The sequence below is a fragment of the Saccostrea echinata genome, unplaced genomic scaffold (assembly GCF_033153115.1).
Source record: "Saccostrea echinata isolate AGI-Se365-2 ecotype Australia unplaced genomic scaffold, CSIRO_AGI_Sech_v1 ptg000032l, whole genome shotgun sequence".
NCBI lineage: Eukaryota > Metazoa > Mollusca > Bivalvia > Ostreida > Ostreidae > Saccostrea > Saccostrea echinata.
Genome location: NW_026889781.1, coordinates 313,006 through 340,443, shown reverse-complemented (window position 1 = coordinate 340,443; position 27,438 = coordinate 313,006). Strand labels below are relative to the sequence as shown.

Sequence of the window (27,438 nt, the reverse complement as noted above, 5' to 3'; positions counted from 1 at the left end):
TCACGGTAACACATTATGAACTGAATCGAAAGACGCTTTGTACAAATATCTCTTCATAGGATTTTGAAAGTTCATTGTGACTACCCTGCTGTACCGAGAACCATCGACAGATCTATAAAAAAAAAACATGGAAAAATATACATTGCTTCCAGGAATATTTTCAATAAAATAAAGGAATACTCCAAAAAAGAAAACTTTTTTCGAATCATGGTTAACAAAAGGCCCTTTTGCCAGAACTCTTATCTGAAAAATATATGCCCGACTGTTCATCATGGAACGATTTAAAAATATATATATATTCAAACTTATTTTATTTGAAAAAATCGAAAATCACTTATTATGGAATTCCTAAACCCATCATATCTAATTTACTTATTTTGATTTACATATGTACATGTGCCTACCTTGTTCTCAGATATATCGTTTCTTTTCCCACAATTATCAAATTAGACGTTACCAATGACCATGTTTGTTTATTGTCTACACTGAATTCTACAGTCATTTCAGGCAGTGCTGTGTTGACTATGATGGCATCGTTCACAATTCTAGGGAAAACAAGAATATAAATTTGCTAGATGAGTTCCTCAAAAATTACAGATTTATAAGGTTTTATTTTACCTTGCTCCGGGAACAGGTATCCTATATTTTATTCCCATTTTCTCCAATCGAAGCAATTCCTTCTGAACTAGGGCTTTGGCAAATGATGACCACTCCTGATCTGTTTTCTTGATCCGCCCCTCTTCATTTTGGATCCCTTCCCAGTGTGGTTGATGCCATGCCCGTTCTGCCGCAGGAAGAAGACGGGGGAATATCATTTCATGCAGTTCCTCTATAGTTCTTATGGTCTCTGTCCACAGCTGGACTTGCATTCCTGTCAGTTTCGAAAATACAATGTTCTGGGATTGCAAATCTTTCAGTAAATATTAAGTAAAAACATTTTAAAATGTTATAATTATAGGAATATCTTTATCTTTTCGACTGAAAGGTAATGTTTTGTAAGAAATCTTAACTTTCTTCACTAAAAGGTATTTTTGTTAGGAATAACACTGGTGTTCATCAAATTAAATGATACATGTACCTTAGGAAATTCTTATCCATTCACAAAGCGTGTAACACATAACACGATGTAATACAATATTTACTTTACCCATAGTTATTTTTTTCTTGATCTAAACAGAGACATCAATATGTTATTTATGACTTGATCCAATTTAATGTACAAGACAGTTGATTTTCAATGAACTGTTCTACGTTTCAAGACTACGTAGCAAGACTCTTTGGAATGATGCATCCCCAATCCATATTCTATAATTGAAAAGAATACTTGAATTCTAGATTTGAAAAAGAGAACATGCAAAACGCACAATAAAATATGTAAACCTGCGAAAAATAAGTTAAATATAGAGCAGAATAGCACACACCAATCCATTGATATACACACCAATAATGTTGTTTGGTTCTTTCAAGTCTGTACACGTTCCATTGCTTGGGCATATTTGATTACGTGTGAGAAGATGTCCATTTCCATCTTTATCCGCATTATAATAGATATTTGAAGGCACAAACCCAAAGACTTTCCGACTGTCTATAAATCGTGATGCCCAAGATGTCCCTCGTTCTTCGGGATCGGGCTCTTGCGTATGGTCAAAATAAAGATGCGTGGCATGCCCGATCACAACCTTCAGTATAAAATATAAAACATACGGTATTAGAATTGGATAACAAACTTATCACTTATTTTAAATATGCATCCTTCCTTCAAATTAAATACCGATAATTCGTTGGACCAGTATATACATGTATTAAGTAATTTGTCTAAAACTTAACATTTTCCTTCCAAAAAAGTTTTAATATGAATGAGGGTGTTGCAGAAACTCGTGATTATTCCCTATATCGAGAAGGACATTTAAATACCCACGACGCATGAAGAGTTATCTCTAAATATAGATAATGCTACGTAGATGAAATTATTTAAACGACGGGTATGTCCAGCATGTTATAACAAAAGATTTAACAGGTCGAGACCACTAGATTTTCTGACGTCAGCATAAATTTGCATGTAAATTAGCTATCTGTATACTTTACCCACTAATGAATGAGTCGCAATGCATTGTGGGCTACTTCAAGTACTCAGTTGTGTTGAAAATAAAGGGCAACTTGAATTGTCCCTTGGAAACTCATTTTCAATTCTTTTTTGAGATTAATGAAAGAAATATTTTAAAATGATGTATAGTCTTTCATTTCCATGCTCACATTTACAAAATTTGCTTTAGGAAGCCTTATATCAACTTATAATTTATACATCGGCCTAAACCATTGTTCAAAGAGACGTAGGTGCTATCGTGTCGATAAAGCATTGAGGGTTTTTTCCCCACATGATATACGTGTACATAGTTTTAGACAGCAGTACAAGGTGTGCAATTATTATTTAACCCCTCAATATTATCAAAAAAGTTTTTATGTACATGCAAACGTCAAAGCGTTTGTACGGTATTTGAAGCAACTATTAATCATCTAAAACAACTCCAATCTTAAATGTGAGCATGGAGCAGTGTCTTTGAAATATAATCTTTCAATTTTGGCCTTATAAAGTGAAAAAGAAGCTCTACGGTTTTTTCGGTGACGAAGTAAATATTATGCAGTAAACCGACGAAAACCACGTGTGGCTATTGAATCGTAAACACGTAGTAGACTGTCATGCTTTGGGACTCATTCAATTGATTGGAGAACGGGTGTGACGAAGACATCGTCACGTGTTAAAAATTGCCTTCCATATAAGGTAGTGTACCCGACCTGTTTAAAGAAAGGCCTTAGAGGTTTTAACTTTCAAGTCAGTAACGTTTATTTCATGCATAGTTTTTTTCCTAACATAGACTGGCGATCTGTTAGAACAATAAAAAGCACAATTAATGGCAAGTGCACCTCGCAAATCATTTTGAATGAAAGATGTACTGTAGACAGCGTGCGTTAATAATTTTCAATATATAAAAATATGTCCAATAATCAGGCTGTTGATGCAATATCCAAGAAATTCCATTGAGTCATTTCAGCTTAGTTGTTTCAAGTCAAATCTGAGCCACTAATTAACAGAACAATAATGAAACGAAATGAGTATGAAAAAAAATTAAATTATTTAAAATAATAGTACTTTATTTTTTAAGACATCGCCACTAAATAATAACATTAAATGTATGTCTTATTTGTTTAGATCACAATATCAAGGAAAACAATTTAATTCTGCATGCATTTAAAATATTATCCATTAACTTTCTGACATTCTCTCCCTCTCTCTCTCAAGAGAGATGTTACACTGTACTTTCATGTATATATACCAGCCATTCCGGAATTCGAACCCATTCTCAGGTAAAAGAATCTTCGCACAGTCCATACGCTTTACTACTAGACCAGCTCGGACATTGAAGATTCACGTGCTATTTTATGTGCACATTTTGCATTTCGGATGGATAATAATTTTTATTCGAATTTTGTGATTTTCAAAAAATGCCTCTTTGAAACAAAAATCGGAAATGGCAGTTTTGAAGAAAAATCCTATCTCCTTATGCGTATATCAAATTCATTCTGTTTCAAGGAGGCAATTTTTCAGAACAATGGGGATTCCCTATTTGAAAAACAGAAATCTTGACTTATTTTGCTATGTGACTAATTTACACTTCATTTAATGGCAAATAGGAAGTTGATATGCAGTTTCTAAATATTGTTCTACATTGTGCTGTACATACCATTGTATCTTAAAAAAGAGGGTGTTGCAGAAACTCGTGATTATTCCCTATATCGAGAAGGACATTTAAATACCCACGACGCCTGAAGAGTAATGTTTAAATATAGAAAAAGCTACGAAGATGACTGTGTTTACGACGGGTATTTCCAGCTTGATATAGCAAAACACTTCACTTTTTACGTTTATTTCATCCATAGTTTTTCCTAACGTAGGAACCGATCGGCGACCTTTTAGTGAACGTTAACCTTTTTATTTCTTATTTTATTCATTTTTTTACATGCATGTGTCACTATCGCCGTTTTGTAAGGTTTGAACAATAAAAAGCACATACAATGGCCAGTGCACCTTGCACAGCATTTTGAAAACGTCCGTGAATATTTTTTTAAATAAAGAAAACTATGTACCATAATCACACTGTTTATGCTACATCCAAGACATTCCATTTGTTTCAAATCAAATCTTGGCCAGTAAATAACAGACCAAAAATGAAGCAAAATGAGTAAATTATGTAAAAAATAAATTATTTAAAGCAATACTTTATTCTCCGAGACATCGCCTCTCAACTAAATAATAGCATTATGTAGTTAGTTTTAGGTCACAGTATAAAGGAAGACAATTTAAATCTGCATGCGTTTAAAATATTACCCATTAACTCTTGACATTCTTTTTCTCACTCTCTCTTTCCCTCGCTCCCTTAAAATATATATTTTATTGCACTTCCATATACGAAAAAAAGTGAAGAAAAAAAATGCAAAAATGACCCATTCCAAGATGCGAACCCATTCTCAGGTAAAAAAAAAATTCGTTCGGAGTCCACCATCATTACCACTAGACCATTTCAGACACTATTCATCCTTGCGTTATTTTAGGTACACATTTTGCATTTCGTATGGATAATAATTTTTATTCAATTTTTGTGTTTTTAAAAAATATGCCTCTTTGAAACAAAAATCAGAAATGGCAGTTTTGAAGAAAATCCCTGCCTCTTTGTGCATATATCAAAATTATTCTGTTTCAAGGAGGCAATTTTTCAGAACAACGGGGATTCCCTATTTAAAATACAGAAAATCTGATATATTTTGCTGTGTGACTAGTTTACACTTCATTTAATGGCAAATTGGAAGTCAATATGCGGCTTTCAAATATTGTTCTACATTGTGCTCTATATACCGTTGTATCTGTAAAAATATAACATCGTTTTCAGTAACTTAAGATTCTTCTTTTAATCTGCTACACATTTAGGGAAAATAACAAAAGAACTGCAACACCCTCTTTAAGACCGTTTTCTGTTACTTAAAATTTTTCTTTTAAACTGCTACAACTTTAGGGAAAATAACAAAAGAACTGCAACACCCTCTTTCATAAAAGATAGTATTTATATCTAGCACTATAAATTTCCTTTAATAAATCATTTTTGTTGCTAAGATGTACAATATAAACCATTTACTTTTTTCCGTTCTTTCTCCAGACTTTCGAACAAAGTAAATACCGCGTAAGTGGAATTTTTAGCGAAAGGTAAATTTAGCGTTTTTTCCTAAAATGTCGGTATCTAATTTTTGAGAGAAGAAATTTTATCGATTTTTGTAATGCCTAAAAAGATAACAGTAGCCTCCAATATGGAACAAATTGTCAGCGATATTCAATTTAAGCGATCTTATCACCCTCCCTAAAAATGCCAAAATTAAACCCTCACTAAAATTTCTGCTCATACGGTTATCAAAATAAACGGATTTATGTAGTGAATACGTTATAAATCAATTCATCACAGCGCACCATGTGGAATGATGCGCGCGCAATATAAGCGCAAGCATTTGCACATTCTATTCTCACACCATTTCCAAATGTTACACGTTTAAGGTTTGCTGTGAATTTAAAAAAAAATATTGCACAATTACATTGTCAAAAGACTGTGGCGTATAAAGATGAGGTTTTACTGATTGTTTACACTAAATGTACCGTTAGTGTACTTCAACATGCTAGAGTTTTTTGGGATGTAAGGAGTGTATGGACGTTAGCCGAGGCTCTTACTTGTAGGAGTATTGTTGCTGTAAATATTGACCAAGATGTCCACAACATTTATAGTCGCCAAAGCCAAACAAGGCATTACAAAATGGAGGGAGAGAATAAGGGCAATACCAGTAATAAGGAGGACATGCATAATACTACACACAACACAATCGGTATGTCATCTTGTATGCCTACATCAATTATTAGCATGATATTTTCACTGTTGTATTAATTACATTTTTAAAATGCACGAGAAAATACTAAATGGACAGTTAATCGATCGTTCTGATAAAATCAGTGGGTAAAGGCAAAAAGAATAAGATAATCATTACAATTGGTCTGTATTGCATTTAGTAGAATCTAAATTTAAGCACACCTCGTTCAATCAAACAGTTTAGAATTATATAAATATAATTATGCACACGATGAGATTGGGTTCTATGAAACTCCCAGTGACTTGAATTACTTTAAGCTCAGACTTTTAAGATCACGCACATGGAGCATTAATGTTATCGATATATGAGGATATAATAATACGACGAATTTGTTTATTCACCAATCAATGAGCTTGGGGGGGGAGGGGGCATGCACAGTTTAAAAACAGTATAGTCACGTTGGTAGCAAGTAATGGATGCAATACGTGCAATATTGACCTGATCCTCACTTGTAATATTTAACTGTCCTCGCTAGCATCCCTCATACAATTGAAAGACTAGTGTTTTGATGTCAACTATCGTTACTTATTGCGTATATATGTGCACATTGTTATACAACATGTGCATTTAAATTTGCTCTCGCTTCGATTAACATTTTCGTGTCCGTCCTCAACAAATAAGCAACCCCGGCTTTGGCAAACACTGTTTGAAACAGAAAACCTTAAATTTCGTTACTCCTAGGCATTTAATTAATAAACCTCGGTCATTCTTAAGCAAATATCAATCTACTTTCAATATTAATACATGTCATGTTCCATCAAAGCAAGAATTGGGCAATGAGTTGAGAAATGGTTTTTAATTTCATTTAGGGCGCATGGAGTGAAGAACATAAATTAAAATTAATTTCAGCAGATCTGTATCAGGACAAATTCAGTATTCTGATGCTGAGTTATATCGCTATGGGCGAAGGGCTGTTCCTTTTTCCTTAACACCTATATCAAAACTAGGCCCGTAAATCAGGTAGGGGGATCAATATCTGCATAACAATAAAGCCAACAATTTTTTAGATAGAGGGCCGTTATCGGTATGATAGCACCATTGGTAAGATCTTTACCTGGCAAAATGGATATAAAAATCGTTTTTAGGCTATTGTCAAGAAAACGAGATGATTTTTTGCGTACTTGGCTTCGAATAACCACTATGTCAATCGCCTTCCATTTGGTGTTTTACACACGTATACACATAGTCGAAATAAATAAATAAATAAAGTAATTAATAAATTAATTAAACACAAATAAAGTATTATCTTTTTTGAATGGGCCGTCAGGTCACAGTAGTCTGGTTCGAAATATGAAACGCAATTATTTATCTTGATGTCTTTCTGTTCTGCAAGTTCAGCTTACTCCGACATTTGCTAACAAGAGGCCCAAGGTCCTTAACGGTTACCTGAGTATAATACAACAATTTAGAAGTTAAATACACTGATAGATGAAGCTTTGTTGACCTAAAGCAAGAGAAGTAGGAAGATCAGGATCAACAAAATAATTAGTCTAGTATTCAGTATCAACTCAAAACTTAAGTTATAATCTGTCTCCCACTTAACATTATCACCATGCAGACTATTAACAAACTATTAGTGCTTCTGTACTATTTTTAAACCCATATTAAGACCTCTAGCATTGACCTCTGTTATGGTCTTTGAAGAACTTTTAATAAGATAAGTTATTTTTGTCTCATTTTTATTTAGCTATTACTTTCAGGTCTGCCTGATTATTAAAACTAAGAAAGTACTTTTTGAATTATACGATAAACATTCTTGCATAATTATCTTATTCTATTAATCTTTACAGTGATTAATTATCAAAGGTGAATGGAAAAGGGGAATAACTTCTCTCAGTAGAATACAAATTAATAGAGCCCTGTCCAGGACCAGAATGCTTAGACAAATTGTCCAGATGTTCAAAAATCTGGTAGAAATACGCTTACTTATATCATTTAGACTTTTACTCAGTTTGCTTTCGATATGCCCAGAAGCAGAGAAGAATTTCACAGGTACAATGCATTTTCACTACAGATTCAACAAAGCCTTACCCTAACACCAGAACCCAAGACCAAAGGTCAAGAAATTTAAAAATTTGGAAGAGTTACCCTCATCATCATAACTATGGACTTCAAAGAATTAACACTTTTCCACCATATTATCAAAAGCCCCCCCCCCCCTTCCTCGTTATGCCAGAACCCCTGACCCTAGGACCACAAGATTTAAAAATTCTGTTCGAAGCTCCCTTCTTCATCATAGCTAAGCAATTTATTTATCAGCTCAACACTAAGGAGCAGACAGGATTAGTTAATGATTAATTAATAGAATTAATGCTTTTTCACTATATAATCAATAGAGCCCCCCCCCCCCTCCTCAAGAACCCCAAAAACTGAGGCCATGTATTTAAAAAATTTGGAAGAGGCATCCTTGCCTATTATAATCGTGCACTTAGTTTGTTTAAATAATCTCCAGTAGCAAAGAAGAAGATTTTAATAGAATCAATGCATTTTCACTATATAATCAATAGAGCCCCGCCCTAACACCGGAACCCCTGACCCTGGGGCCATGAAATTCACAATTTTTAAAAAGGCATCCTTATGCATCATAACCATGCACTTAGTTTGTTTAAATAATCTCCAGTAGCAGAGAAGAAGATTTTCAAAGAATCAATGCATTTTCACTATATAATCAATAGAGCCCCATCCTAACACAGAACCCCTGACCCTGGGGCCATGAAATTCACAATTTTTGAAAAGGCATCCTTATGCATCATAACCATGCACATACTTTGTTTAAATAATACCCAGGAGCAGAGAAGATTTTTAAAGAATTAATGCATTTTCACTATATAATCAATACAGCCCCACCCTAACACCAGAACCCCTGACCCAGGGGCCATGAAATTCACAATTTTGGAAGAAGCTCATCATAACTATGTACTTAGTTACTTAATTTATTACCCAGGAGCAGAGAAGACTTTCAAAGAATTAATGCATTTTCACTAGATAGTCGATAGAGCCCCGCCCTAACACCAGAACCCCTGACCCTGGGGCCATGAAATTCACAATTCTTGAAAAGGCACTTTTGCTCATCATAACTATGTACTTAGTTACTTTATTTAATACCCAGGAGCAGAGAAGAAGATTTTCAAAGAATTAATGCTTTTTCACTATATAATCTATAGAGCCCCGCCCTAACACCAGAACCCCTGACCCTGGGGCCATGAATTTCACAATCTTGGAAGAGGCACTCTTGCTTATCATAACTATGTACTTAGTTACTTTATTTGATACCTAGGAGCAGAGAAGAAGATTTTCAAAGAATTAATGCATTTTCCCTATATAATCAATAGAGCCCCGCCCTTACACCAGAACCCCTAACCCCGGGGCCATGAATTTCACATTTTTGGAAGAGGCACTCTTGCTCATCATAACTATGTACTTAGTTACCTTATTTAATACCCAGGAGCAGAGAAGAAGATTTTCAAAGAAATAATGCACTTTCACTATATGATCTATATAGCCCCATCCTGGGGCCATGAATTTCACAATTTTGGAAGAGGCACTCTTGTTCATCATAACTATGTACTTACAGTACCAACCAGACCCAACCTGACACCAAAGCAGTCCCAGAAAGCAGTCCCCGGGACTGCTTTGGGACCGCTGTGGAACTGCTTTGGGACCGCTGTGGGACTGCTCTGGGACCGCTGTGGGACTGCTCTGGTACCGCTATGGGACTGCTCTGGGACTGCTGTGGGACTGCTCTAGAAAGCAGACCCAGCAGTCCCTGCAGTCCCTGGGACTGCTTTCTGACTGCTTTGTTCACTCATGCGTGAAAAAGGTTCTGAGTGACATGATAGCTCCGCCCCTTGTGTATTCTGAATTTGCAGATCCTTTTGTTGTTTTGTTTACTTTCTGCAGAGAGCTGTTTAAGATAAAAGCAAATATAATAAATAGAGATAGTTATACATGTTATTACTAAATGTCTTCAGAGGGCTGTAAATTTACACAGTTGTAGTCTAGAATTAATTTTAAGAAAATAAAAGTAGTTAAAAAGGGAAGTCAGGGGATAATTTTTATCCCTTAAATTAAACTTCAATACAGGTGTTTGAAAAAAAAAATTATCTAGGCCTATTTAATAAATTAATGCTGTCAAATTACATATGTACTCAAAGTTTGCATTAGCACTATTTAAAAAAAACAAACAAAAAACAAACAAACTTGTCATTTCAGTAAGATACATGTATTCAGAGGAACGTACTGTACTGGATTTTTTCTTAATTGAAAAAGCTAATACCATGCTTAAAAAAGAGCACACCATGCTATTTTTTACAACCCTCAAATAAAACCTAATAATTTATTTAATGACCATCAAATAAAATTATTTTACCATTCTTCTGTCACATAAACAATGTGAACAATTATTCGGAGATTTATTTATGAATTAGTTTTTAATTTACAAACAAGTCATTAAAAAAGTTCATTTATTTAAAAAATAAACATTTGAAAATATCGGGAATTGTGACTTGTTTCTTATTTCTTTTGTTTGTGTTTACCTGGCCGGTTAATACAATGGGATTGTATAAAATGGTGTCAACACCTGAGGTTTCAATCGCCTTTGGGCATAATTAGCAGAAAGTCAATGCATGTTATTTGGGTATCAGTGTTACACATAACTGAACACGCTGGTCAACATTGACACTAATATCAATCTATGTCCTTCAAAAAATCTTAGTTTCAATAATTGTGTATAAAGAACAAGGTTCACATAGGGCCTTTTTTGGCCCTGTGAATTTCTGAAAAACTGAAACTGCTTCGTTTTAGTTGACAATGCATAAAATTACATTTAGACATTTGGCAATTACGAATCTACCAAAAATTACGTAATTTTCTGGCTAGTCAATGCATTATGACGACATGAAATGCGTCATTTTCCTCATATCCTGAACAATTCTACAAAGACAGCCAATTTTTAAAGCTATTTTTCAATATTTAATATAGAGCCCAATCTCTGATCTAAAATATGCAATTATTTACTGATAGAACCATTTCTGAGGATTACAAAACACGTTTTATTTTTTAGATCAGAGGTTGCGCTCATATTATTTTTCCTCTCTGAAAGTACTTAAATATACCTGTTTTCCTTAAAATTCAAGAACATTGCAATTCCATAAAGCTTGTTTTCCAAGACCTGGACTTTAAGGAGAAAAACTTTATTAGGAAATGAAAGCACTAAGTCTCTACTTTATCTTGGTGTTTCAAATGGAACATAAGGTGTTAGTCAAGAAATTGGTATATCTACAGGGCCATTTTATGCATAAAGTGAACCTAGCTCTTTATTTCGGGATTAATTAATTTTGAACATAATCTGAGGGTTCCATTTGCGTGATTTACAGATGAACACTCGAACATTTATATAATAAAACACTTAAAACTGAGGATCTAAAGATAATTAAATTGGGAAGTCATTGAAATTAATAATGACTGAAATATAATACTCGCCAATGTTTAACAAAGAATTTTTCAAAAGCTCCAATACTTAAGAAAAATGCATTCAGAGTATAGTATGGGAATCGGCCTTGCTTATAATCATTATTTTCTATTTATAGCTAATTCTGGTATAAAATAAACAATTCAAGTTTAATTTTCTATATAAAAATAAATAAATATGAAAACCAATATCAATCACAAAAAATAAAGAAATTGGTTTATTTTGGTTAAAAATTAATATATCAAATAATTGTGTTTAAATATTCATGTTATTAATAGGTGTGAACGTCTTCTTCATTCAATAATTATAATTTGTTTCTATACGCGTACTGTGATTTTCTTAACAGTTCAGAAATGACTGTCGCGTAAGAATTGTAAATCTTTGTTGATACTACTCAGAAAGAATTGCTCATCAATTTCAACTGCCTTTTATATAGTTACATTGTTTATTGGTAATCTCATTCTGAGTAAGTTCCGCCCATTCAATTAATTAACCCCGCCCACTGGGACTGCTGGGACTGCTTTCTGGGACCGGTGGGACTGCTGGGACCGCTCTGGGACTGCTTTAGCAGTCCCAGGAAGCAGTCCCCGGGACTACTCTGGGACTGCTTTGTGTCAGGTTGTGTCTGGTTGGTACTGTAGTTACCTTATTTAATACCCAGGAGCAGAGAAGAAGATTTTCAAAGAAATAATGCACTTTCACTATATGGTCTATATAGCCCCACCCTGGGGCCAGAACCCCTGACCCTGGGGCCATGAATTTCACAATTTTGGAAGAGGCACTCTTGCTCATCATAACTATGTACTTAGTTACTTTATTTAATACCCAGGAGCAGAGAAGAAGATTTTCAAAGAATTAATGCTTTTTCACTATACAATCTATATAGCCCCGCCCTGACACCAGAACCCCTGACCCTGGGGCCATGAATTTCACAATTTTGGAAGAGGCACTCTTGCTCATCATAACTATGTACTTAGTTACCTTATTTAATACCAAGGAGCAGAGAAGAAGATTTTCAAAGAAATAATGCACTTTCACTATATGATCTATATAGCCCCACCCTGGGGCCAGAACCCCTGACCCTGGGGCCATGAATTTCACAATTTTGGAAGAGGCACTCTTGCTCTTCATAACTATGTACTTAGTTACCTTATTTAATACCCAGGAGCAGAGAAGAAGATTTTCAAAGAAATAATGCACTTTCACTATATGATCTATATAGCCCCACCCTGGGGCCAGAACCCCTGACCCTGGGGCCATGAATTTCACAATTTTGGTAGAGGGCTCAATGCTTATTACAATGATGCCAACAGTTTGACTGCTTGATGTCAAGGAGTAAAGAAGAAGATTTTTAAAGATTGCATTATTTTTAGTGGTTTTAGCCCCACCCCTCAGGCCCCAGGGGGGCAGGGACCATGAAATTCACAAATTTTGTTCCCCTTTACCCATAGATGCTATATGCCAAATTTGGTTGAAATTGGTTAAGCGGTTTCAGAGAAGAAGCTAAAAATGTTCAAATGTTAACGCACGACGCACGCCGACGGACGAGAACGGATAGCAATAGGTCACCTGAGTGACTCAGGTGACCTAAAAATTGATGACACGTTTGGTGATTTTTGTACAGCATTGGAAATTCTTCAGTGCGTTGAATATTTGTTCGCGTCACAAAATTAATTCATCTGGGTTTGGAAATTGATACATGTCAAGTTCGTATTCTGACGAAAAGCTAATTAAACCTAAGATTTTGCTGATAGGAAGGGCCAATAAATCTAAAAGTCACTTCCAAAGCAATGCAATTCTTTCAGTGCCGTCTTCCCACGCTTTTACCAGCAATGCAATTCTTTCAGTGCCGTCTTCCCGCGCTTTTACCAGCGTTTCCAAGATGCAATGATTGGCATAAAAAGGCAGCAGCTTTTCATTCGTATAAAGACGATTTGTTTATGTCATTTGAAATATTTCACTCTAGTTCTGACACAGAAGATACATATACCTTATACCCAGCATTTGCTAACTTGTACGCACTCTCGCCCTGTTTCCACTCCCATATATTATTCCAGTTATAAGCCGTCACATCTCTATAAATGAACAATGGGGAAAATAGCTCCTCAATTAAAAGAAAGTAACTTTCTATTTCTTTAATTCAGTAAAGATATTGCAAATACCATAAACTTTAATCTTTAGATCATGCTGCTTTAAGACTGATGTTAGAAAAATATTTATATCTCATTTTATTATGAATTACGTGAAAGTGTTTTTATATTCATCATATAGATATGTACACAGATAAAACCAAGAATAGAATTTCGATTGTAAAAGGCACTCTTACCTATCGGTTGGAAAGTTTGTGAGATTCATACGTTCATCGTTATCCGTAAACATCTCTTCCCAAGCACCGGTGCTCAGCCCTTCTTTATCCAGAATCTGCACGAGTTGCTTCACAAAGTATTTTCTGAGCTCTCTGTCGTCACTTAAACCATGTTTAGCAAGGAACGCTTGACATTCTGGGGAATCTTTCCATACATCCGCCATGCCATCTCCTATTCACAGTTATATTTCAAGTGACAGTACTAGTTTGAGTCTTAAAGACTAAGAGAGTGAAAGTTAAGTACTTGTCATAGTATAAATGAAAAACATCTCTCTCTCTCTCTCTCTCTCTCTCTCTCTCTCTGTGTGTGTGTGTGTGTGTGTGTGTGTGTGTGAGAGAGAGAGAGAGAGAGAGAGAGAGAAAGAGGGTGTGTGTGCGTGTGTGTTTGGTATTGGTGTACATGTTGGAAACGACAAAAATTGAAATTAACATAAAAATGATATATGAATTAATGCATTGAAATCTCGTAAGACTTAGTATAACCGCGGACCATGTACTTGGCCTCATGTTTTACACAAAATTAAGTTTCCATTCAATACTACTTTAAATGCTAGTGGAAAACTATAAATGTGGACATATAATACCAACTGATGAAAGTACACATTGACTTACCTCCCACATGGATCATCTGAAGAGTTTGCGCCCCTTGATGCATTTCTTTCACTGCTTTAATGACGTATTGTATGAATTCCATTGTTGAGTTCATGCAAATATTTATAGCATTGTCTGAAAACATTTGCATGGTCAAATACTTAGTTTTGTCATCAAAATCAGTCAAGAGAAATTGATAAGCAGCAGACATATTTCTATATTTTGTGAACTTCCGGAATCGGGCTTCCATTGATTTTTTTGCTGCGCGACAGTGAATTGGCACTGATATTTCCGGTATCACTTCAATATGACGTTCATTTGCAAACGTTAAGATTTCTCTGTAATCATTTACTGTGTAAAATCCAGAACCGTAACTGTTTTTGGAGGAACCCGATCCTAGTTGTGGAAGTAAACAAACATTCTCTCCGGAATCATGACATCGTACAGAACCAATCTGTTTAAACATAAAAAAATAAAATTTAATAGCCCTTTTTAAACCTTAAATCTATTTCAAATACTTAAAACAAAACTTAGAAAAATCCCTGTTATAAAGAAACTTAATATATGAATCCCTTGGACGACGTTGCACTTTGCTCCGTTCACAGACCAGAAGGATCAGGTGAAAGCAAATTTCAAAATTCCTGTGGCTTCTCTATAGCAATGTTCATCGTGTATACGTAAGTAAAACGTTTCTTTTAAATTCTAACATATGTCTTTTACATCGTCTTGTACATTAACACTAAATGAATAAGGATCTCCGCCTCATCTCATCGCGGTTTTAACAAACCTCTGTCAATTCTGGTATCCCTGGAATCTGCAGTCTCCAGCCCTCGTCGTCTGTCAAATGTAGGTGGAACTTATTTAGCTTGTATGTGGCCATGGCTTCTAAAAGCTTGAATATTTCCTCTTTTGGTTGGAAATTTCGACTTACATCCAAGTGCATGCCACGGTACTGAAAGCGAGGCTGATCTCTAATTGTCACCTCCGGAAGTTCATTGACACCATTTCCGGTTTGAATTAAGCTTTGTAAGGTTTTGTAAGCGTAAAATGCACCTTTACTTGTGTGAGCTGAGATTCTTATTACAGACGTTGATACATCTATCTGATATGCTTCATCAGGTGTGTGTGAATTGTGCAGAATGTTCAAATGTGCTGCCATTTTAAGGGTTATATACTTATGGTGAGGTATGTTGTGTTGAATGCTTAAATTAAAGAGATCTGTAAATCAAGAGAAAAACTAAACAAAATTTCATGATACGTTTTACTAATAATGTAAACATGATATGGGAGAGTTTATTCTAAAGGATCTTAATTGTACATCTAAAAAGTACCTATGTACACGTACCTGCTATAAGTTTTGCCTCCTTTTCAAAAAAAGTAGTATGATAAAAGACCCAAGTACTATCAATTGTAACACTGCTATTCTGTTTCATATTCAAATGAACTGGAGTTGGTATGACTTGTTTAGCTTCCGTTCCAGATATAGTCATGACGTCATTAATGTCATATCTCTCCTGTGGACTGTACGGCGAGTATGAATCATCTGAGAAGCGATGGTATTGCTCCGGTCTAACAAAAGGATCAACAAAATTCAGAGATTCGTTTTTAGTTGACATGATATCTTTTGACTGCATACCTTCGGCAGCAACGTACCAATTTGGCATTGAATCTGTTTTCGCAACTTGATAACCTTTTGCAAGTAGAATGCATGTCACATCTCTTTCTTCTGAAAGACGGAACTCTCTGTCCGGTTTTAATTTAAATAGCGATCCACCTACATGGAATAAACGTAAATGGCAGTCCCTTAAAGTGTATCCATGGGGGTAAGGATATTCATCTGGCTGGAGGAGGTGTGATGTAAAGATACCAATTTCCCATGTCCCTGGACCGAGGGATATAATTCCACTGTTTTTCAAATTTACAGATATTGTGTGTTTTCCAGTATTATTAACATTACTTATTACGTCCAGTCGAACCACGAACTTTGTAGCAATGTAGTCCACTAAATGTTGTTCTGCAGCTGCCGGAGGTTCATCTAAAAATAAATTTCCAGATTTTGATCTTTGTCAATACATTTTTTTTTCACAACAGATCCTCTTAAAGTAACGTTGCCATATCCAACTATAATAAATAAAAGACAATACATTTGTCCAAATTTAACACCCTTTTTGTGATACGAATCTTGAATAGTGTGATTTCAAGTATTTCAAGGAAAGATAGAACAGTCACTCTACGATAAATGGACCAATTCAGAGTATAAAACATGAAAAAAAAAATAATTGTTTCGATCAGCAAAATGAATATCATAATTCTCTTAAGGACATATCAGTGAACTTGAAAACAAAGAATTGTCCACAAATCTGGTATCGTTAATTTTTTACAACAATTTCAAGATACCATTGATTTTATGGTAATGTTACGGAAGTTAATGCTTGATCAAGCCTTATTATTTTTTAAATAAAGCTGAATTTGACCAATTTTTCGTTTCTGATGTTCAGTAAAGAACGCTAAAGTATGATTCATGAAGCTTCGCATGAATCCGAATTTAAATTAAATTTTCGGGAAAAATATCGTTACGGAATTTAATCGTTACGGAAGTTAATTCCCAGCAATAAAAGTTAAAATTCTCTTCAATAGTTAAAATCAAAGTTTGATTTAGGATATTAAACAGTATGAAGCATTTCGATCCCAAAATAATAAAACAATTTATACCTTTAATGCAAAAACTTTCCTGAATTACCGTTACGGAAGTTAAATTTTTAAGAGAGACAACTGTTTTTGTCTAATTCATTTTGTTATGTCGAAAATGTAATCGTCTAAAATAGCTGACTCGCAACTAGAATCGATGATATAAGATTCCGTGGTCACTTTCAGATAAGTTTCAGTTCTTTTTGAAATCTGCATTCTATGCGTGAAATTTAAAACAAAATCGTTACGGAAGTTAATCGATTTTAAGCGACATGCTTATGATTTCACATGAAAGGAGATCCATGCATTTCTTTGCGAGAAGTGGTTTGATTTCTTTTTATATAGGATAAAAGACATTTTTTTACATTCATTGCAGTCTATTCGGAACGATTTTACGGCTGAAAATTTCACCTTGAAATTTGTAAATAAATGAAGCGACATTAAGATTTGCAGTGGAATATGTTTTTCAACATTACATTATGTTCATATCAAAACTTTAACTGCATATATATCGGTGAATATTTACTAAACCATGTGTATATGTTAAGTCTTAGAGTTGAAATCGACCTTTAAATTTATAGTAAAAATATTACAACGGAAAATTTGTAAGCGACATAAAAAATACTTAATTGGTCATGTTTTTGTAGAGTGACTGAAGAATGCTGTGTCAAATTTTGATTTTTGATGTGTAATGGGCCATACTCTCTGCTTTTTTAGCATCAAACCTGTATTTCTTAACATACCTGTATTTCTTAACATACCTGTATTTCTTAACATACTTTAATTATGAGTATGCAGATATACGAGGGTTGATCAAAAGTAATGTTACCTTGATATAACTCTTTAGTAATAAAAAATATATATATTGGGGAAAAAAATGTAAATGCTTCTGTTTATTGTGATTTTGCCTTAAATTTTCTTTCAGATGTGTGCAATTCTCAAAAAAAAATATTGAAATAAACACAACGTTACACGTATGTCTCGTCTATCGCCGCACTGCAAAAATGTACCGAGTCGTTAAGACGTTTCTCTTAGTCACTTTCAGTTCATCCACAAATCTATTAAATATATCACATATGTGTTTTTTATTTCATGTTTACTTTGTCCATGGAGTGTCTACTTTTGAGCACTTATATAAAAAAAAAATTAAACTTTCATCATGCATTTGCATATTTATTTCACTGTGTGTACATGTAGATCTTTCGTATCTGATTTCAGAAGAGGTAGGTGACGTGAAAGGCTCATTCTCCATGCACTTTCTTCTTCCTGGCATCTGTCCATATTTTGACTTCCATTTACATTCATCAGGTATTTAAGGCATTTTTTGTATCTTTATAATGTAGAATTTTTCTGTTTTTTAATTTTTTTTATCGAACGTCAAGACTGGCATTAAGTCAGGTTATCAAACGCATAAGCATTTCAACTGAGGTAGAAGTAACTGAGTGGACGATTAGTCAACCTACTGATGTACATTGTATATGAAGATGTATAAGATCCACATAAAAGGATTGAATTTAGAAATAACATTTGGACAATATTCATTAAAAATACCATTCAAATCTAGATTTTTTTTAGCAAAATAGCAGTAAAGCTTTTTTTTTCTTTAAAGAAGCATTTGAGATATTAAAAACATTGATAGGTTATCTGAAAATGAAAGCCGGAAAGCAAGGAACTAACGCCATTGATGACATTCTTCCCGTGCGGCGGTAGGCAGACCCTAACGTAGTGATACATGTAATCTTCACATTTCGAAAAAGCATATTTTTTTTTAACTGGATGAAATTTGAGTCAATATTTAAAATGAAGATGAGTATCAGTATGTAAAATTTGATAAATCACATTCGATTAGCAAAGATTTTATACCTGCTGTGACATTATTTTTGTATCAATCAGCGCACTTTGCAAAAAAATAGAGCGAAATTGTGCTTTTACCGTTCACATTAAGAATATGGATCGAAATGTTCATTTTGCCTTGATTGCAATTTCGCAACTGTGCTTTGTATTTCGACAACCACTAATTTCAATTCTTATGAATTGTATTAAATAAGAAAGAATTTGAACGAAATGTACATGTACATAATTTTAACGTAAACTAGTGGTACAAAGTACTAGTAAATTTATTTAAATTTCATTTTTTTTTTTCACATTCTGATTTAAGGAGATATCGGCATTTTTTTTTTTCGGGATTGTTTGTCATGCTCCTTAAATTGTGCATGACAGACAAAAAAAGAAAAAAAAAATAAGAGCATGTTCACATGCATCAAGACACACTTCACTGTGTACCAATTTGTTGTTTTAAATCTAAAAAAAAAATCTTACCTGGATAAAATGTTATTGCTAGGCTGAATCGCTTTCCATTTCGAGAACTAGTAATCAACAATATAAGAAGATTATTTATACAAGGCATAAAAAAATGATTGCAAAAAATAAGCTAACAATTCAATAATTATATTGATCAATTAAATACGATGTAATATATAATATGATATGATATAATATCATCATATAATACAATAATGTAATATCGTACAATAAAATTAAGATATGAATGTTAAAAGGAACCCAAATTATAAATGGACTATCAGAGTTGTGGCAGTTTTCACTTTATTAACAGCAAAGTGGTTTATAAAATGTGTAACCTATTCGATCCCATGTTATACAAGTATAACTTGTGTAACCTTTAAATTCACTCCTTATAATTTAATTTTCTACCTTTCATTGAATGAAATTAGATGATAATACCTTTAGAAATGCCTTCAACTTGTACAAATATTAAATTTAAATCAAACGTATTGATGAGCTTCTGGATGCTTTACCATTCTAGTTAACGTGGGCAACACAGGGTATACGATATACAATGTAACTTTGTTTCTCATCCATGCAATCAAATCGCGCATTCTTTTCAAAATTTAATTATAATATAATATAATTTGTTTAAAAATGGTTCCTATATAAATCTGTACTAAAAAAAAGTCCAATAACTCCAATGTTTTACTGAGCTGTCATAAAAAGATCGATGTTTAACCGCAGAGTAAGATCCTGGACCTGTCGCTGAGATAATGTCAAACAAAAATTTTACGCCTGTGTTCTCGAGCATATCAAATGTTACCCTAAAACCCAGATAATAAATGTATATTTTTTTTCATTGATACCAGAAATAAATTAAACGTGTTTAAACAGATGTGTATATGTTATAAGAAATCAATTTTGTCTATTTCATGGATAAAAATAGGAAGGAGGGGGTGGTAAATGTACATTCTTTTGGATTTCTTGTCGCTTTTACGTTGAGCATAAGTTTGATTTGGATTAAAAACAAAATCTTTTTTTCGGGTTTTATTCATTATTTATTGGGGGGGGGGGGGGGGGGGTTGAGTAAATTTGAAATTGATCGCAATGCGTTAGGCTTCATATGACAAAAAGAGACTGTATGTGTATATTATACCAGTTTCTGATAATTCTGATTTTTACCATTGCATTTAAGCGAACAAACCTTGTTCTCAGTCGTATAGAGGTATATGTTGGTCTCCATCCACTTGGAACATCTTGCCATATGGCACCATTATCTACGCTATACTGTACAACATGACCAGGGAATTCTGTGTTCACATGAAGTGTACCGTTCTTTATTCTGTGAAATAATCATAAACATCAGTTTTGGTTGATCAATTAATCTAGGTTCACTTGTTCGATCGAGGGATCGATCTATTACTTGGTAACTTTCTCGATCAATCGATCTGTCCAACACCGTTTAGATTGTTTGATCCAAATAACAATAGACAGATACACAAAATGATATAGTTATCTTTGTATTTTTTATATCTGAAGCGTTTTTAAAGAAAAAAAAAACAACTACGTAAACAACTTTAAAACCATTTTCCACATTAGAATTATATTTCCCTCCAAAACCTTTTTGCATCTGACTTGCAGTAATTGAAAATATTTATCTCATATTTGAAAACTATCTTCCATTTTTGGTAATTAAGTTTTCGCTTGTCATTTTACTCTTTATTTCTCGTTTAACCTGTTTACTGTTATAGAAAACAGAAAAAAAAAACAACCAAACTTTGAACAACACCTCTCATCTTCTAACGATTTCTTTATTTCTATACGGTTCAGCTTAACAAAAATGATGTGGCTCGTAACATACACATATTTATTTGATTTTCTGCCCTTGGTATCGCAGACACAGGACAAGTGACAAAATGAAGTTGTTGAGAAAAAAAAAAGAAAAAGAAAAATAGACATCATAACAGTCTGAATTAAGCAGGTCGCAAAAACGTATATTAAAATATAGTGCTTACATTGCACCTGGCGGACCAATTCTGTAATATATACCCAGTGTATTCAAGCGATCGAATTCTTTATAACCAATTGTGTTTGCAAAAATCTGCCAGTCAGATAAAGAGCCAATTTCTCCATCCGGATAATCTAAATCTAAATCTTCCCAAGAAGCTTTATGCCATGCTCTTTCGGCAAGGGACAAAATTCTTGGAAACACCATATAGTCAAAGATTTCAGAGGTCAGCAAAGTTTCGCTCCAGAGATTGCCTTGTAATCCTGAAAATGCACATGAAATTTTATTCAATTAGTATAGTTTTTCTAGTCCGATTATAAACTTTTCTGATCATCAATCCCTGGTCAAGCGTTTATTAAAAAAGTAAAAATAAAAAATATCAGGGATGTATAATAAGTATAAGTGAATAATGTTCAATCATAGTGTTTACTTTCCACTTTGTTTACTTCGTATATTGTAAGAAACAGTGCATACATTTTAATGCACTACATCATTTCATCACTCAATCTAATTTAAATTATACAAATGTCGTTAGCTTACCAATGATATTTTTGGTATTTATCAGCGGTGGACAGTTGGCGTCGTTTTTACCACAAACCTGTGGGTATTCTATCCTCTCTCCAGATCGTTTAACATCAATGTTTCTGTATAGTCTGTCCGGAAGGAAACGGAAGGTTTTAGCCACGTCCGTGTATCGCGTGGCCCAATATAAGCCGGGCTCTTCCGGATCTGGTTCATTTGGTTGGTCAAAGTATAAATGAGTAGCTTGTGCCATGATAACCTTTTAAGATGAAACATAGGAGGAAAAGGAGGAAGGAAGTACATGTACATATCTTAGCAACATATTGATTTAAATGGAACTTTTGTTATTCAGACAACAATGAGTTGGTGTGTAATCAAACTGTTAATCAAAACTTTTAGAAGCACATTGTTCAATGATCAATTTTGTTTCTATTTTGCATCCTAGTTCCAGGATGGTTATACCTAAGTTTTCTTATAGTCGACAATATCACTTATCTTTCTTATGAATAAAGACACATGATTATTTTTAATCGACAACACAATAATCTTTTTTTGTAAATCACTTTCTTTGTTTGGCTGATAGACAACATGGTTTCTAATTTAAAACGTGTTTTTCCCCATTTTTTAAAAATATATCTTTGTTATTTAACAAGTACATGTAGCAGGTCAAATTAGAGAGACAAAATACTGGAGTTCGGAATAATAATAGTAATTATAATAATTAACAAAAAACCCAAAGACCTCATGAAAAGTATTTATTTTAAAGTTAGAAACGTGTCAGTTTCGTAGATTTTTTAACGGACTCTCCTACTAAAAAGTAATTTGAATGCCGCCCGAGTCTTGAACATTGGAGAACACAGTCTAAATTGTTTTGCATGTAAATGAAACAAAAAAAAATAATAGAATTTCTACATTAAAGACGTTAATTCACTTTGTATTATTGATAAGATACATTAGTTCACTTTTATTAGAATCTCAAATGAATGAAAGAAAAAAAAACAGAAACAAAAAACAACACAATATATAAAAGTCAACAGAAACAGTATACCTTGTAGCCACTATTTGCAAGGTTATAGGCTCTTTTTGCTGCACCCCATTCCCAAACATTTTGCCAAGCATTTGCGTATACTTTTGAATTTGGAATGTTGCTCCTGTTGTATGGCATCCCATTATATCCCAAAAATCCATCTTCCCATCCCGCAATGTTAAGGCCAAGGCGGTTCGTGATATTAGATACTCGATGCACAAAATATTCCTTTAAACGCCCAGCGAATGAATAGTAAGAATCATGTGCCGCCATTGTTTGACATTTTGTTGAATTTACCCATGCGCCCTTTGCTACATCATCTCCTCCAAAGTGAAAGGTTTTTAATCCCGGATGGATTTTCAACATTTCTTTCAGTACTTTCTCTAAGAATTCATAAGTTGATTCCACGCACGGGTTAACTGCGTTGTCATTGTACATCTGAACAGAAGAATATTTACTTGTATCATTTGGATCCACCAATCTATACTGGTTCGCTTTGGTTAAATTAGTTCGCTTGTAATTTAAAAATCTGGCTTCCATGGCCTTTATCGCAGCTCGAGCGTGACCAGGCATGTCAATTTCTGGTATAATTTCGATATGGCGTTTTTTAGCCTCAAGAACAATTTCTGTATATTCGGAAACACTAAGGAAGCCAGAAGCGGAGGTCGATTCGTCTCCTCCAGACCCAAGCTGAGAAATTATACACTTTGTTTCAGTTAGATCATGACATCGTTTTCCTCCCACCTGTTGACAAAAAAGTTCATTTTTCAAAATTAGACCTCACTTAAAGTTGCACATATTTTTTTTATTTTTGGTGGTTTTAGTTTTGTTGATTTAATCCTCCCAAATTAAATTTTATGTTTTAACAATGCTACAATCTCATACATCTTGGCGAGCCTTATATAAATGCAAAGCTGTGTTATAAAAATCAGAATGATATCAAATAATCTACCTTGGTTCCAATGACTAAATTGTTAATATTGTTCTCAAAGCAAATCGTTAATTAAGGTACAGTGTGCTTACTTTTGTTAGCTCAGGTAGATCAGGAATTTCTAACCGCCATCCTTCATCGTCAGAGAGATGTAAATGAAGTTTGTTTAATTTATACATAGCCATTCCATCCATCAAACGAATAATATCTGCTTTTGGTCGAAAGTTCCTAGCTATGTCTATGTGCATTCCTCTGAACTCATATCGAGGCTCGTCTTGTATGGAAACTTCCGGAACACTTATTTTGTCAAAAGAACCATCCACTAGACTTATCAGCGATTGTGCACCGTAAAATACAGCTGTAGTGGTCTGGCCAAAGATATTGATCGTTTTATCTTTGATTTTCACAAGTAAATTGTAAGCTTCACTGTTATTTCCGAAGGTAGGGTCAACGGAAAGAAATATTTGGTTGTTCTGTGTTCTTCCCTGTGTATAATTGTTTACTAAGACTGACAAACCAAGCCTTTCTAGAAAAAAAAACAGAATTTTATAATGTCATGTAAGACAGGTTAAGAGAATGTTCCTATAAATATCTTCGTTTTCTAGTCAAGCATTGGCGGTATATGACCATATTCCATGTACATTCAAATTCATGAAAATTTCTTTTCTTACTGTGTCTTACATTACATCAAATGATATATTTATGAAAGAATAAGACTGAGAGAATACTTAAAAACTTGAAAACTTAAACAGTCGTCGAAGGTTTCTTTGTGGGCTGTAATAGGAAAGTGGCAACTATTTTTACACTGTAATATCTATCAGACAATTTAGCTGCAGTAAAATAAGGAAGATGAAATGGAATATTTAAGGAATACCTGTCTAATTTTCTTTAAGTGACTGCAGCGTTTATACATAAAATTATCACGCTAGCAAGCGGATTATAATCAGCATAAAATTTAAAAAAAAAAACGACAGTGTTCTCTATATTCAAAACTTGATCCCTGATGCAATAAAAAAAAATTTTTTGTTAATTGTTTAACGTCCCTCCCGAGAATTTTTCACTCATATGGAGACGCCACCACTTGCCAGTAGAAAAATGCGAACTTGACCTACATGTATATTTAGGACCATTGAACAGTGAGTGATCCTTTTCGTGCCAACACCTACTGCGACACGGGACCTTGGTTTATACGGACCGGTGTCCATGTCCCGCAGTGGAGTCGAACCCGCGACGTTGGGATCAACTCTGACACCGCGACTCTAGAGCAAACGCTCTAACCACTGCGCCACGCGGGCGACCATTTTTATTAAATAATGAGATTAAATAATGAGAAACATTCTAGTATATTCTGAGCATGCTAAGCAAAGCTAAGCAAATATCTGTATGAGAATATAAAGTATTATCTTATACGTTGTTTTATTTTGGACAAAGACGTTTGAAAATGTTCATACCTATATATATATATATATATATATATATATATATATATATATATATATATATATATATACATATATATATATATATTAGAATTAATTTAACTTACAAATTTAAGGAAACTCTATACACTATCAAAAATGGATTTTGTACATATTGAGTCAATCTAGTTTATTTTTAATGTAAGGTATCTGGCTTATTGCCCCAAGAAAACGTTCAAAGAAAAGAAAGTACTACTATACAAAAATCTCTGTTGTTTACTCATGTCTGTAAAGATATTTAATATATTTAATTGGTTATTTTGGTTTTATTCAGTGTTAGAATGTATTACTTTATCTTGTTTAAATTGTGCATTTGTGTTTACTCTAACTTACATAGGGATATAACTCTGACTGCAAAAAGGCACCTTGGCATTAAAACTCTGAAGTGTGTTTAGAGCTTTCTTATTTACGAAATGAGAGACTGCCATACTTGTGACAAAAAGGTATCTTTCCTTATAATCAACTCCTTCAATAGACAATTCTATACAAAACGTAATACTAGTATCTGCTGAAATCATAAAAGACTCATCAACTTAGCTATAGTTATATGCTGTTTTCTACTTAGGGAAAAACCTTTTGAATATCTTTCTTCCACAGGAAATTTCATACAGACATTAAATGTAAATAAATCTTCCTAAAGGTGATCTTCATGATCTGATTGAATTAGATATATACTTACTTGATAAGTAGTCCGCTTCTTCTTTTAAATCTGCTGTACATACAATAGTCATGTTTCGAATCTTTAGAGAATTATTCGAATGTACTTGAATGTGTTTTGGCGTTGGGAGAACTAATTTTAAGGAGTCGGTAGGTACTCCAGCATCATATTTTCTATAGCGTTCTTGTGCCGTATAGGGATTGTATTGGTCAATCCGGTACCTCTTCCATTGCCTTGGGGAAGTAAAGTCCGACACAAATCGCTTTCCTGTAAAGGTTGACTGAATGTTGACGGGTTTTAAGGATGGTGCCGCTACATACCAATTTGGTGGAAGATCTGTTCTGGAGACAGCCCAGAATTGTCCATAAAAGTCAACAAAATATCTCTCATTTGCTAAAAGTCTTGGAAAACCGGATGTCGGGGACATGCTAAACAAACACCCTTGTATGTGATTTATTTTCAAGTAATAGTGCGGTAGAATATATCCGTCAGCCGATGGTAGGTGATCAGGTTCAATCATAAAGAAACTACAGAAGTAAATCGACCAGCCTTCATTTTCTACCACGCCGTTTCCGATGTTTGTCAAATTGAGACTAAATTTATGTTTCATGCCATTTTCTTTTAAATTGTCTTCGACAGCTATTTTTATATCGAGATAGGTCCCCATATAGTTGAGATCAGCTTGTTGTATCGCATTTGCTGACGCTACAATTAGAAAATATATGATAACTTGTAAGAAATGTATGTATCCACACCTATGCAATTTCTTGTGACAACTATGATACGATCTATTTCAATTTCCTCATGACCTCTTTAGTAAAAAAAAATGCTTTTTTAGAAACAATGAACGTCGTTAGAAATTAAAATATAATACACTTTAATGGAAATATGTCATCGAAATCATTGCGTCTTGGGTTTCAACAAAGAATAATTTCTAGTGTGTCTTCCTGTAATAAATGTGATGAAGCAAACAGAGAGGTCTATACCAAAGTTTTATTTCAATCTGTGTATCGTACTTTTGCAAGCTTTAAGACATTAAGATGATATTCTTTTAGGAATGGAATGCATATTTATGAGTTACGGACTGAGTTTTCATTAATATCTGCTTCGGAAGTTTGTTAAGGAATTAAAGCATTTGGACTTGAATATATTATTATGAAGTACACTTATAAGGGACTACTGTTTGCTTGTGCAATAATCTAATAATGGTTGTTTCTCTATAAAATAATGTATATGAATATCCCTTTCCCTTTAAAGTATTCTTCATCGCGGGTTGGTAATTATGTTCCCCGTGCGCGCAATGGTAAGATGACCAATATACTTGATATAGCTGGAACTTATATATTTTTGATGAAATGTTTTGATATTGAGAATATAAATGACCAATATACTTGATATAAGCGTAACTTTTATACTTTTTGATGAAATGCTTTGATACTCAAAATATTTATAT

General features: G+C 33.9%; 1 protein-coding gene across 1 annotated transcript; it reads right to left on the bottom strand.

Moving 5' to 3' along the window:
• LOC133197995 (uncharacterized) lies at positions 1–26,686 on the bottom strand. Its single transcript, XM_061334143.1, has 16 exons — positions 26,003–26,686; positions 23,942–24,371; positions 22,940–23,662; positions 21,910–22,150; positions 21,377–21,632; positions 20,566–20,703; positions 19,395–19,441; positions 15,733–16,422; positions 15,175–15,605; positions 14,409–14,841; positions 13,758–13,968; positions 13,422–13,506; positions 1,442–1,679; positions 619–871; positions 405–545; positions 1–112 (listed from the first exon to the last, which is right to left on the bottom strand). Exons 1-16 carry the CDS (start codon positions 26,650–26,652, stop codon positions 1–3), a joined length of 5,079 nt encoding a protein of 1,692 aa, XP_061190127.1. The 5' UTR covers positions 26,653–26,686.
• Positions 26,687–27,438: the final 752 nt, after the last annotated feature.